The sequence below is a fragment of the Macrobrachium rosenbergii genome, chromosome 15, assembly GCF_040412425.1.
Source record: "Macrobrachium rosenbergii isolate ZJJX-2024 chromosome 15, ASM4041242v1, whole genome shotgun sequence".
NCBI lineage: Eukaryota > Metazoa > Arthropoda > Malacostraca > Decapoda > Palaemonidae > Macrobrachium > Macrobrachium rosenbergii.
Genome location: NC_089755.1, coordinates 26,469,375 through 26,484,693, shown reverse-complemented (window position 1 = coordinate 26,484,693; position 15,319 = coordinate 26,469,375). Strand labels below are relative to the sequence as shown.

At 39.8% G+C, this 15,319-nt stretch overlaps 1 protein-coding gene across 1 annotated transcript in view; it reads right to left on the bottom strand.

Annotated features, from left to right (window-relative positions):
• The window catches only part of LOC136846471 (uncharacterized), a 152,043-nt gene that overhangs the window by 117,624 nt on the left and 19,100 nt on the right, over positions 1-15,319 (bottom strand). Inside the window, exon 3 of the mRNA XM_067117276.1 lies at positions 5,913-6,029. Coding sequence (XP_066973377.1) covers positions 5,913-6,029 — 117 coding nt within the window. The remainder of the gene's footprint in view (positions 1-5,912; positions 6,030-15,319) is intronic.

Sequence of the window (15,319 nt, the reverse complement as noted above, 5' to 3'; positions counted from 1 at the left end):
GAACATGGACAGGGGCTGTCCTGGGGAAAGCGGACCTCACTGCTGCCATATCTATCAGCCTGCCCAGATGCCTTACCCTCTGCTTGGGTGATCGGACTTCTCGAAATTGAACATGACTGCCAGGTCATGGTATAGGCACATGTGTTCAACCACATGGCCTACCCACTATGAATCACATCTCACCTCGGAGAAAGCACCATGCAGTTGACACAAGGTCAGAAGAAAACACAAAATCCCAAGACGATGTTTTCAGCGAATATTTCCGTTGTTATGGTCACCTTCTTGATATTGTACCAACTATGTATCAAAACACCATTCCTTTAGCAATGTACATATATTTCACAGCCATATGTTTTACACTTGTATATTTGTACGTTAGCCACTGTGAAGAAATACAGAGGCCTACAATTAATCCTATTTTCTTTACCTGTCAAAGGTTGGGACTAGTTTATGGCCCACAAGTGTTTTTGACTTGTGTGAATTTTAGATGAATAAATCAGTTGTACCCTGACCCACGCCGCTTACACCTCACTCCCACACTGGTGACCCTGGAGTGATGCGAGGAGGCCAATGCAGAAATGACCAATCACGCCAACGAACAAAGAAGTTCCTGAACCATGTAGGGACACCAAGGAGCGACAAAAGACCATCACACGTATATAAGCAGCTGTGACGACTCATCACCCTACCATCCAGAGGCGGGGAAGCCGAGTCATCCTTGGATTTGGTGAGTTAAGTACTCCTCATTGAATTACCCCACCAGACAGTAGCCGCGATGCTGAAAGCCTCCACCATGCTCATGGAAGAATTTTTGGTCGTGGTCGACGAGGTCCATACAGCACAAAGCAGCAGACCCTGCACAGCCAGTATCAGTAGCATGTCGTGTCGAGCATTCATCTGACAGTGAAGGAAGCAGCAATGACGATGAACCAGCTGCCCCATCTACAAGAAGCGTTTTCCCAAGGGAAAGCAACTGCAAAAAAGACAGGAACCCCCAGAAGGAGTCTGTTTCTTCCATTGGAGATTCGGGGCAAAAACAAGGAAGTGCGACAAAGGCTGCATATTCTCAAAAAACACCCAGTAGGGTTGCTGAAGTGACACAACCATACTGATGTCAGCAGGGGGCAGACAGGTTGCCTCGTAAGAGAAATCGTGCCTGCCCACTGCTGTCTTTCTTCCAGGTACGGGAGACGGACACAGACATGCTTCTTCGCTAGAGATGAAAGAACCGGAGCCTACAGGTCTTTTATCCCTGCAAGACCAGCAGAACAAATGAAACCTGCCCAGCCCCTTAACCTGCAGGTCTCTACCGTCAGCGGAGCCCCATTAACCATGTATGGAAGGCAGGAGATGAAAGGCAAGCTCAACAGAAAAGACTATGGTCCTTCATAACGGCAGATGTAATGATGGTGTTGTTAGTAGCCGACAGAGTGAAGAAGGAACTAGTCACAAGATCCACAAAGAATTCATCTCCTCAACAGCCCAGCAGACATACAAAGACTTCAACAAACAAGAAGCAGTAGAAAGTTTGCCTTGTCGCACTAGAGGCCCCACCAGCAGAAATGAGAGATTTGTTGCAGGAATACAAGGATGGATTCAAGGATGACCTCAGGCACGACCTCACCAAACCAATAAAGCACAAGAATAAAGCATCACATCCAGACAGAAGGTCGCCCCGATACACTCAAAATTCAGATGGCTTGCACCAGAAAAACTTTCCTACACAATGAAAGTTTTCAAGGAAATGGAAGAAGCCGGAATATGCCAGAAGGGATCTAGTCCATGGGCATCACCACTGCACATGGTCCCAAAAGCAGATGGAACATGGCGTCCCTGCGGAGATTACAGACGGTTGAATATCAAGATGAAGCCGGACAGATACCCGCTACCTAGTACAGCGGACATAATGAACGAAATGAGTGGAGCAAGAATATTCACCAAGATAAGATCGACCTGCTAAAAGGATATTTTCAAGTACCGGTAGCGAAAGAGGATGTTGAAAAGACGGCAATCGTCACCCCCTTCGGCACCTACACATTCAATTAGAGCTGTTTTGGCCTCCACAACTCAAGGGCAACATTCCAAGGATTGATGGACGAGATATTCAGGGACCTTCCGTTCTGTGTAGTATACATGAATCATATACTAATATTCAGCCCGAACCTAAAGCAGCATATTAAACATGTGATAGAAGTGATAAAAGACTAAAAGAAAACGGGTTAATAGTAAGTGAAGCCAAGTGCAAATGGGAAAAAAGAACAGTTGATTTTTAGGACAAAAAAGTGACCCAAGATGGCATCAAACCGTTCAAAAAAATAAAAGCAATAACAGAATTCCCTAACCGACAACAGTGAAAAGCAGTACAAGAGTTCTTGGAACTCATAAACTACTACCACCGATTCATTCCCAACTTAGTTAAGATCATGAGCCCCATATATCAGTGTCTGATACGAAAGAAAAAACAACTTGGGCAAGTGAACAAGACAAGGTTAGCTGAAGAGGCAAGTGAATAAGACAAAGCAATTAGGTTAGCTAGAGAAGCAATAACAAATGCAACAACACTAATTTTTCCTTTACCCAACATATCCCTCACACTGACAACCGATGCAAGCAACATGGTGATGGGTGCCATACTCAGGCAGGACACATGATGGTCACTGCCCATTAGCTCTCTACAGTAAAAGCTAACGATGACAGAGCAGAAATACTCAACATTCAACACAGAACTCCTGGCAGTCTACAAAGCAGTCTGACACTTCTGCCACATGCTCGAGGAACATGAATTCGTGACGCAGACAGACCACCAGCCCCATGTCCACGCCTTCAAGAAGCAGCAGATGCATGGTCAGTATGTCAACAACGACACCGTCAACAATAGCAGAGAACTCCTCCACAATCAAGTACCTGAAGAGCTCATCAAACACTGTGGCGGACACCCTCTCCAGAAACTGGGCCAAGACTGTCCAGCTTGGGATCTTGTATCCTGAGAGCAGAAGCAGCAGGAGGATGAGGGACTGTAATGACTGCGCCGGATAAATACCCCCTTAAATGGAGTGACCTGTCGATCAATGAAGGAATGGCAACCATCACCTGCGTAGATGATTACAGGACACCCATGCCCTTACTTGCTGGAGTGTTTAAGGAAGAAAGCTTTTGGCCTCACCCTCAATCTATCCCACCCATCAGGCCAATCCACCGCCAGAATGATAATAGAGCGGTATATCTGAAGGGGAATGAGAAAGGACGTCAAGATGTGGACAAGACAATGTATCCCGTGCCAAACGTAAAAAATCACGAGGCAAATGGAGAGCGGGCTAGAAGAGTATAAGACGATATCCTGCCGCCTTGCCCACATTCATGTTGACACATTGGGCCCCCTACCCCCATCAGAGGGGTACAAATATCTATTCACAATAACAGACACGAATACAAAGATGGCCAGAATCCCCATCCAACAGCAGATGGCAGAAAGATGCGTTAAAGCCCTGACTGACTGGGTCAGTAGGCACGGCGTTCCCCAGATCATTACCAGTGACAGGGGTGCGAATTTCACCTTCGCCCTGTGGAATGCCCTAGCCAACAATTTGGGAACCAAAATAAGCCACACCATCACCTACAACCCCAAAGCAAACGGAATAATTGAGAGGCTACATAGATCATTAAAAACCTCTCTAAACACCAGATGCCAGGGAAGCTGTTGCAGGAAAGAACTACCATGGGTCCTGCTGGGATTATGAACGTCACACAAAGCATTCAATGCATCCCCGTGGAATTTTTCATAGAAAATATTCACTAATTACTGTATTTACATATTATTTTCATGACTAAATACAGGCAGCCCATGATTAATGGTGGGGTTCCGTTCTGGCCAAGCGCTGATATCCAAAAATCGCCGATAACCAATAATTGCCGATAATCATGGTAATGAATGTGTTGATGACATCGTCAGTGCCAATAAACCGCTTTATTGGCGCCACTAACCTCTTATCAGCACCGATAGACTGCTTGCCAACGCTTATAAACTGCTGGCCAACACCAATAAACTGCTTACCGACACCGGAAATCGCACTGTCGCCGGAAATCAGGTTAACAATGTTGTTAGCCAAGCAATCAAAACCACTGTCAATAACTGAGGGCTGTCTGTACATTTTTCATGATAAAACTAAAATACGAAGGTATATGCATTTTTAGAGGGGGGTTTTTGGTGTTTGAACATTCAAAATAGGCAGTTATGAGTGTTTGGAGGGGGTGTCAAGCATTCGTGGATTTTAGCTATTCACAGGGGTTGTGGTCCCTATCCCCGCAAATCCTGGGGTCGACTGTGTCTGGAAGCGAATGAAATGCTGGTGAGGTGGTGGGAACTTGAAGGTTTCCACTCCTTAATGTGGTACTGTACTTCCTAGGACCTGAAGAGGAAGAGCCAGCCTGACCCGGAAGGTCGGGTTGTAGTGACACACGAAGACCCGAGGTCTTGACCACTGCCTGGTGAACAAGGAGACTGTTATTTCGATCCTTCACCTGTCCACCACGGCATCCACTTCTCTGGGAAAGAGGAAGCGGAACCCAGTACCAGTCCGTTCCTGAGTGCCAATGCTGACTGGAACCAACAAACTTGGTGACCTGAGTCAAGACAGAGTCTCTATCATGGTACTTCCTAGAGAGACTCTTCTAGAGCACCAGGTTCACCCACAGGTTAGTTGTCTGGTGGGGTAGGTAGGATATGGCTCTACCTCCAGACAACATTAGTCTCTTGAATGTGGTTTCCTCTTTGGAATTACGAGAACCCAAAGAGGAGAAAGTGATCTTTGCCACTGCAAGGGACCAAAGACCTATCCAGGAGATTGTCTGGAATGCTGCCATGGCAGTCGACTCCAATGCCACTGCCTCCTGCCGTGACAGGGAAACTCCCTCTACACAGAGGCAGTCCAGCGACAGACCCGGACATAGGTGAACCAGGTCCAGGTCAACCTGTTTGGTCAGTGAAGGACTTTCTGAGATAAAGTATTCCTCTGGTGAGTGCGAGGCTGAGAAGTGTCTTGCACGATAGGCTAAATGTAAGTGAATTGTGCTGCTCATACACAATAGAATTTACCTGGTCCAAGACCCTTCTGCAAGTCAGAACCATGGCAAGTCCATAGAGATTTTGGGTTCCATTTGGGGTCCCCATAAAACATTGATGGCTGGTGAACAGTCCACAGGGAGAGCCATAGTCTCTTCCTCAAGATCGTTGACTGCTGTATCAAACACACGATCTCCGAAAATTCTGCCCGGGTCCCATGGTGATCTCTCTACCACACGAGCATACAACACTCCTACATAAAATATGAAGGTTTGTATTCACATTGGAAATTATTCTTTTGATTGATTATTGTAAACTGTACTGTATCGTTTATGGTTTGATTAAATAAGAACTATGTATGTTTTGAACAAACTGATGGTAGAACATGGCACAGAAACCATCCAACAAGCCTATACTAATTTCTACCTAAGACAACATTTATTTACAATGCAACATTTATTTACAATGCAGTTCAAGTGAAGATCTAGCTGTACAGTATAGACCACTTAATGCATACAAGAAAACACAGACATTATAAAAGTTTAGGCAATTTTGCACAAGATAAAACAAAGTGGAAAGAAATCCTTTCATGTCTACACTCATAAGAGAAAAACTAACAATGGTAATGACTATGATGACTACAAAGAACCAAAAACCAAATACAGATCATTTGTATGGTTAGTAGACAGGCACCGTAAATTTTATAAACACATTTTACCAAAATAAGGAATAAAAGGAATTTTCATTATTCACCTGATATTTAAACTTATTTGAAATTCTACTGCACAACAAGAGGGAAATCAAAATCTTTCAAATTTAATTATCTAATTTTAATATCCCACATATACCATACCTGTTCAAGTTCAGTGGAAGGTAAATCGAGGCTGTATACAACCACAGTCAAATTGGAGGACATCTGTTGTGCAACAGACAACAATCCCTCTACCTGCCATACTTCTCCACTACTTACCTGAAAGAATGTGCAATATACTTGATCTACAATGTGTTAACTGAAAACAGTGTTCAGGAATTCTTAAAAACAAAATTACATGAAAAGAAATTAACACTGGATGAATATACAACATACTCTACAAAGACCTTTGTATATAAGTTCTGTTGGCTAATAACATAAATAACTTCAGTACTAGATGTGACCAAAAGTTGTTTTTAAACCACCCAAATCATTGATATACAGTCAAACCTTGGTTTTGTATGCCCTAGTTTCTCGAGTGAGCATCAACCCACCCATTCATCTGAAACATTTTGTAACAATCCATTGTTTTTGTGCTTTTTGATTGAGTGCAACTACTAAATAACCCACCATGGGGCCAAAGAAAGTCCTGAGTGCCAATCCTTCAATAAGAAAGATGAGAAACATGATTGAATTTAAGAATGAACTTGTAGCAAAGTTCAAAAGTGGTGTATGGGTAGCTGATGTCGCCGGGATGTAATGGAAGTCCATATCAATGATCAGTTCCATCCTCGTGAAGAAAAAAAGAAATCAAGGAAGCTGATGTTGCAAAAGGGGTAAATATGCTAACAAAATACAGATTGCTATAATCAAAGATGATGAGTTGTTGCTGCTGGTGTGGCTCAATGAAAAACAGATAAGAGGGAGATGGGAGATAGTGTTTCGGAGGTACTAATTTGCAAAAAGGCAAGGCTGTTGCATGTGGATCTCGCAAAGAAAATGCCTGGAACAAATGCTGCTGTTAGTGAATTTCAGGCCAGCAGAGGCTGGTTCAAAAAATTCAAAAAGATAACTGGCATACACAATGTGGTAAGGTATGGGGAGGCTGCAAGTTCAGCCAAACATAGTGCTGAAGAATTCGTTAACGAATTCAAGAAATTTATAGAGGCTGAAGGATTCCTCTCCCAACAAGTCTTCAATTGTGATAAAATAATCCTCTTTAGGAAAAAAAATGGCAAAGAGGACTACACCACGCAGGAGGAAAATGCACTGCCAGGACACAAGCCTATGAAGGATAGGCTAACTCTTTTGTTCTGTGGAAATGCCAGTGGGGATTTCAAAGTGAAGCCTTTACTGGTGTATCACTCTGAAACTCCCCGAGTGTTCAAGAAAAACAATTTTGTGTGTGATGTGGAAAGCTAACAAAAAGGCATGGGTCACAAGGAAAATTTTCATTGAGTGGGTCAATTAAGTGTTTGGCCTGTGTGAAGAAACACCTCTGGAAAACCAATTGCCACTCAAGTGCCTCCTGGTAATGGACAATGCTCCTGCTCATCCTCCAGGCTTGGAAGACCAAATGTTGGAGGAGTTTAGTTTCATAAGAGTGACGTTTTTGCCCCTAATACCACTCCTCTCATCCAACCCATGGACCACCAGGTCATTTCAAATTTCAGAAAACTGTACACCAACACACTGTTTCAAAGGTAATTTTAAGTGACCTCAGACACTAAATTGACCCTAAGAGAGTTCTGGAGGAATCACTTCAATATCCTCAATTACATAAGCATTATAGGTAAGGGTTGGCAGGGGGTGAGTTCCAGAACAATGAACTCTGCCTGGAGAAAATTTTGGCCGGAATGTGTCCTTGAGAAGTATTTTGAAGGGTTTGAGGCTGACCCTAACGACCCAAAGCTTGTTGTAGAGTCTATTGTGTCTTTGGGGAAGTCCATGGGGTTGAATGTGACTGGCCAGGATGTGGAAGAGTTGGTGGACAACCACAGGGAAATAGTTAACCACTGAAGAGCTGCAAACTTTCAACTGGAACAGCAACAGATGGCAGAGGAGGAGGAGGAGGAGGAGGAGGAGGAGGAATAGTTAACCACTGAAGAGCTGCAAGAATTTCAACTGGAACAGCAAACAGGAGGAGGAGGAGGAGGAGGAGGAGGAGGAGGAGGAGGAGGATGATGTGCCTTCTGCAGTATTAAGGGCATGTGTGCAAAGTGAAGTGAGTTGCAAAGTTTTGTGGAGAAATATCACCCTAACAAAGCTGTTGCAAGCCATGTCTGCAACATGTTCAATGATAATGCCTTGTTCCATTTTAAGCAAATCTTAAAGAGATGCCAGAAACAGATGTCTCTGGACAGATATTTTGTGCGACAGGGTCCAGTGACTCTCAAGCTGATCCTAGTGCCAGTAAAAAAACACAGAAGGGAAGTAACCCCAGATAGGGCCTTGATACCTGAAGCCCTTATGGAGGGGGATTCCCCTTCCAAACAATAACCTCTCCTCCTCCCTCTCCCCTCCTCACCATCTTCCATATGCCAACAAGTCTTCAATAAAGGCAGGTGATGTTAAATGTTCATTTATCCATTTCATTAGTCATTTATATCTATTTCTCATTGTTTTCTGTATGTAAAACTATAGTTATTCTCTATAAAATGTATTTTTTTTTATATTTTTGGGTGTGTGTGGAACGAATTATGGGTTTACATTATTTCTTAAGGAAATTACTGCTTCATATTTCATACAATTCGGTTTTCATCAGACGTTCTAGAATGGATTACTACTAAAACTGAAGTTCCACTGTACAAAAGAAATGACTGATAAATGATAATTGCTAAAGCCTACAACCATAAAAATACCATCTAGGCATGATGGGCAGGAGTCTCTCAAACTAACAAATTTTAACTTTATATTAGGCAAAGGAATGAGGAGTGAGATCCTGTGTAACACTAAGGCTTGTGTAAATTAATTTTTGTCTGTTGTGTTCATGTACAATCTTAAACTAATGTCTTCTAAACTTTTTATCAGAATACTGTAATGTTAGACCACCAAGGTTACACTGCTTAGGGGTTGGATTTAATGCGCTTAACCAGAGGGAGAAGGGTGTGGTTGGCTGGTTACTCTGGTTACATTAGATTAAGGATGGTAGGTTATGCTATAGTGCTTTATGGAAGGTTAAAAGGTCTAAGGGAGGAAAACCTAGACCCCATCCCAAGACTAAGCAGCTTAGGTTAAATTAGGATGTATCCCTGTAACACTGGAGTCCATTCAGGGGTAAAGCATTCCGTAGTGAACTCTAGGAGGAAGGCTGCTTGATGACTAAAAGTTATAGGGGAAGGAGGGGGATGTTACAAGGTCCTCTATTTAGGAGTTAGATCTTAAATGATCCAATAGACTTCTAGGTTAAAAAACTGTTACTCTTATCTAAATACCATATGATCTTCCCCAAACAAGGAATTTCCATTCTTCTTTCAGTAATAGGAAAAGAAACCAAAGAAGCAATTCAACTATGTTAAAATACTGAAAATTAAATAACTTCTTTTCTAAACATCTAACATGAAATTATAGTTTAACAAGTGTTTAAACTTGTGGAGTTCTCTACTTTTTTTCTACCTATATTCTTCAGAAATAAGTCACTAATTATTGTTTATTTTCTAGGAAGTAAGCAAGATTTTCATTCACACAAAACAGTAGAAAATGAGAACTGATGAGTAATTCCTATATCACATACTAATAAAAAAACTTGTGCTGATGATGTTTCAAAATTAGGACAGCCCGGGTTGTCGCTAGCAACCCACAAGTTAAAGATGTGCCTACAAATGTGTGCTAGGTGTGGTAAGTAAACTAATTTATACTTTTTTTTCCTGGTCAAAGTACAGGGTGAATTTGTTTCATCACAACTTATCATTAGTATATTCGACCACACTGCTGTCTTGAACATCCCAGGTTCTGTCTTTTGACTAACAGACAGAATAATGCATGTGCCACCTGGAACCACTGTTATGTATTACCTCTCGCCTCATATTTCATGAGTCTACAACCCTGTCAAGCTATGTTTAGAATTTCCCAGCTCATTTGCAAAATTTATACTAGGGGACCCAAGGGCCAAATTTTGGAGGTTACCCATCATAAATTTGGCACAAGGGCAGACCTAAATTTCTTTTTGCTTAAGGGGATCGGCCGGTTTCAGACTTTTTTACGACAGGTTGTTGATATATAGGGGGTTTGTTAAAGGATATTGTGTGGAACTTCTGGGGAAAAAATTTTTGTTCAGTGACCTTAGGTTTTGTGACGCCAGAGCATTTTTCGCCAAAATGGCCATTTTCAAAATGCATCTCCTCCTTTGCTTTTTGGTTTTAAGGGATGAGATTTGAACCACGTATAAAACACATATGGGCCTTCGATATAAAGCTGGGGATTTTTGATTTTCAATTATTTTTCGAGATATGAATTTTTATTTTTTTATGAAATTTTCCGGAAAAATTACAGAAAAAAATTGCCAAAAATCAGAAACTCAAAATATTAAAAATCCTCATTTTTTTTTAATCTACCATGTTTCCTCATATTATATATGAAATTTCATTTAGATTGGTCCAATACTAAGGGAGGAGATACATTTTGAAGGTGAAAAACTTATGTTTTGAGAAACGGGCCTTCAAAGTTTTAGTTACATAAAAAAAGTAAAAGGGACTTCAAAGACTGTGTTACAATTAATTCTATGGTCTTAATTTTATTTTTGGGTATTAATTAATGCAAAATGATTATAAATAAGAATATTAATTGATTATTTATGTGCCTAAGACACATTCTTATAAATTTTAGGTTCCTGGTCCCCTGTCTGATCTTGCTGCAAGGTATTACTCTAGGTATCATAGTTGCCTACACTTTTTATTAGTGTCTCGAATCCATCCCTTGCCAAATGGATCCTGGGAATTACTTTTCATTCACAATTAGGATTCGTGATTCAAGTAATTCATCAAGTCTTGCTTCACTTATTATGATCATTTTATTTTCAGGATCGTCTATAATATCAGCCTCCGAGCTACTGCTTTCTTTTTCTAAAATATCTTTGCCCTTTAGTAGTGACGAACAAATAAAGAGGCGTTTAGGGGTGGATGTGGTTGGTCTCTGGTCAGCAGAGATCGCTGCCTGCGCCGTTGGATGGGCGACAGCTCTCTCTCTCTCCGTCGCTCCATTCCCCTCTATGGCACTAATTTCTTGAACTCTTTCTTCTACTTCTCGCCTGGACTTTTCCACTTGGCTTTTCCGCATTCTAGAAGCATGAAGTGAACTCTTGGACCTTTTAGGCACGGTGAAAAAACAAAAAAACACAGAAAATACAGTTCTGTCAAGGCTAGCGAGCATGAAAAACGTGTCCTTCTAGCTTGGAAGTTTATAGGCAACTCTTGGCCACAGTCGGCGTCATGGTATGACGTGTGCGTTGTCATGGCTAGGAATAACTAAAAAGGTGCCGAGTAGGATACTATTGACATTATACATTTCATTTCAAAGAAAGTTTTCGTAATATATATCGCAAAAACTATACCAGACTAAATCATTTGCGCTACTGGTGTTTTATGGGTATATAGTTATTGTTACATTTTAGGCCATAACTAGAGAAATACGGCAAATTTTAGCATAATATTTCGTGGACACATTCTTGAACCCTATACGAAGCCATAGAATTTTTTCAGCAAATCGAATTTTTAAAGATTATTGGGTTTTTAGGCGGCCGATCCCTTAACTGTATCTAGACTGATAATCTAGAGGTCTGCTCAAAAATTTCTCTTGCGAACATCCTGAAAATTCACCAGACACGGTATTGTTTAGTCGTATATCTACGCCCATTAAGCGTAATAACACACTATTTGAGTGTAAATCTAAATTTTTTGGGTCAAAAAATTCATTGGAAATGTTTGTGAAAATGTAGCTTTGTCAGCCATCTTGGAATCCAAGATGGCCAACAATGAAATCTGAATTTTCTAAATAATTTGTGTTAAATGGTTGGTAAAAGTTGTTTTTAACTAACATCAGAACTAAAATTATATGAATAGATGAAGTAATTGCTCCTGATCATAGATTAGCAGCTTTTGGAATTATTGTAACTGGACTGATATGACACAGACCATCTTACACATGAAAGGGTGATTTTCAATTTTAGTACTTTACAAATCTTCTAAACATATTGTCATATCTTTTCTTTATAGTGTACTTCATATGGAATGATGTTATTTGAAATTGAACATAGTTTTCTATGATCAAACAAGAAATTTAAGTTATTACTTGAAGCATTTGTATGTATTCACCTTGGAATACAAGCTGTTTTATAACAGCTTACACTCTTTATTGAATGACTGCCAAAATATTAATTTCATGCATTCAGTTAGCATTAATCATAAGTTATCTAACAGTTAGTGTCAATATTTTTCAGGGTTAATAGTGCAAAATGCATTCTAATACTCATAAATGCAAACTTTCAAACACAGGATATTCTCTGGGCATCCTATGCCAGAGATCAGGAAGTGAAGCACTCCATAATGTGACACAAAACAGATTACAGTACCATCATCGCAGTATGTTGTTGGTAAAAGGAAAGTTGACTTAGCAAAGAGATAAAAAAATGAAGTGAATAGTTATGATTTTATCCACAAGAACCCTAAATATCATGGATAATGTAAAAGTTATATATCAGCAAAAAGAACTGTTAACCAGAAATCTCGAACATGAGACAAAAGTCCCTCCAATAAAGATACTTCAAATGTTGAGCCTTGTGATAGTACTACTACAAAGCATCAAAGCTCCAGTATTCTAAGAATAAATTACAAAGAAGAATGCTTTTTATTTGTGGTAAAGTTAGGGACAAAAATGGGTCACATATATTATCACTTGTTGAAACAGTAAATTTCCAGAAAACAATTTGGAAGAAAGCAAAAGAGCTTAATGACGAAGTGATGCTACACAGGATCAAGAGCATCATCTTGATGAGTGTTGTGCTTAAAATACCGTGACTGGCTTCTTGAAGATGGACAGTTGCATACTACCTATAAATGTTCTATAATCATACAACAACTTGTGTCTTATTATAAGTCACATAGTCAGAGTTATCACTGTACCCCAACAAGAAAAGTCCTCAGTATGTTCTTCGACTAAGACAAAAAGTTATTTGATGGGAAAGACAAAACAGTTAGAAGCTGACCATCATTCTGATCATGATCAAGGAGATGATAGTGATAATGTTGAATGTACCACAACAGTAAGTAACAACAGAATTCCTTATCATGCTGCTAAAATTATACAAAAAGAATTAAAGGAGGAATCAAAAAGAATCAGGATTATGAGACAAACAGATCTTAATATTCAAATCTCTTATGAAGCAGCATCCAGATTTATACCAATGTCCCTCTACAATTTTTTTGGCATGGTTAGTAACAGACCATCATTTGTCAGAAAATGGTTCAGACAAAGTAGAGCTTGAAGATGTTAACAGGGAGAAAGTCCTCAATTTGGCTCAAGATGTTTTTGCTGCAGTTATAGGAGGCATGTCATTACCTAAGCATACTGGGACATCTTTGCATATAATGAAGCAGACTAGGAGCAAAGAGGCAGTAACTATGTTGAATAGATTTGGTTACTGTGCCAGTTATCAGGACACCCACCTCTGTTAAGTATGTTTCGGCGCCAATACCCAATTATCGGCACCAATCAGCAGAAATCGGCGATTTTTATCACTAGACAAGCGCCATAAAACCGGATCGCTGTTAACTGAGCCCGCCGTTAACCAGGGACTGCCTTACTTGTTAGCTAAGTAATTACAGTAAACCCCCGTATTCCTGGGGGATGCGTACCACACTCCCCCACGAATAGCTAAAATCCGTGAATACTTACAACCCCTCTAAAACACTTAGAGTTGCCTATTTTGATAGTTCAAACACAAAAAAAAAAACCCTAAAAATGCTTATACCTGACTATTTTAATAGTTTTATCACAAAAAGTGCATATAGTCATGAAAATGGTATGAAAATACAGTAATTAGTGAATATTTCTCAGTGAAAAATACTGCAAATGGGCAAATTTTTCACAGATAATGTGTATATGTGTTCTGTAGAGAAATCCGTGAATAGATGAGTCCGCGAACCATGAGAACGCGAATCATGAAAACGCAAATATGAGAGGTTTACTGTACTTGGCAAGTTACTTATATAAAAAATTGTTGGATTAAGCAAAAAGCTAAATTTGGAGGTGGAAACTGAGGATGTCACCAGGCTGCTGGTATTCCATGGAGAGGAGTTATCAGCAAAGGACCTCATTGAGCTGGAGAATCAGATGATCCCAGAGGAGGAAGAGGCACCAGTCCCAAAGCCCAAGGTATTAAGTCATAAGGGCTTTCTCATTTGGAGAAAGCAATAGGATGTTTTGAGACTGAGGACCGTAACATGGAAAGGTTCGCCAAGGTTCAAAGAGGGATCACGGACTGCCTGACATTTTACATGGAGACTTTAAGGAGCGTTTGATAAAATCGTTTTTTCGCTAATAACTCCCGTGTTTTTAATGAATCAGTTTCAAATTTTGTGCCTCGGTTTATTTTTGTATAGGGCAAAGGACTGTAACCATAATTTTCATCTTCCGCCCCCATTAGCTGGTAACCCCACCCCCAAAAATTTTTCAAAATGCATCTCCTCCATAACTTCTGCAAACTAAGAGCTCAAATTTACGTGGTAGACAGATATTATATATTAGAACAAAGTAGGAGAGCGTTTTTTTTTTTTTTTTTTTTCTTTTTTTAATGAATATTTTTCGTTTTTGAAAAAAACTTGATTGATTTTTTTGGAAAAAAATTCCCCAAAAATTTTCGAGGACACAATGAAAAAACTCTCTCTTTGTTTGTAGACAATTTATTTAGCTTTCATTTGCTTTTGTTTCATTGAGATCGGTGCATTCGTTATGGAGGAGATGCAGTTTGAATGTCGATAACTTTAGTTTTGAGATATCGGCCTACAAAGTTTTATAACGATATGAGGAGCGTTTGATAAAATCGTTTTTCGCTAATAACTCCGTGTTTTTAATGAATCAGTTTCAAATTTTGTGCCTGGGTTTATTTTTGTATAGGGCAAAGGACTGTAACCATAATTTTCGTCTTCCGCCCCCATTAGCTGGTAACCCCACACCCAAAAATTTTTCAAAATGCATCTTCTCCATAACTTTTGCAAACTAAGAGCTCAAATTTACGTGGTAGGCAGATATTATATATTAGAACAAAGTAAGGGGTCGTTTTTTTCAATTTTATTTTTTCTTTTTTTTTATGAATATTTTTCGTTTTTGAAAAAACTTGATTGATTTTTTGAAAAAATTCCCCAAAAATTTTCGAGAGGACAAAATGAAAAAACTCTCTATTTGTTTTGTAGACAATTTATTTAGCTTTCGTTTGCTTTTCGTTTCATTGAGATCAGTGCATTCGTTATGGAGGAGATGCAGTTTGAATGTTGATAACTTTAGTTTTGAGATATACGATATTTTTGCTTCTCTGTGTATTTATTTGCTTGCTGTTACACAGTTTGATGTTTTTATGA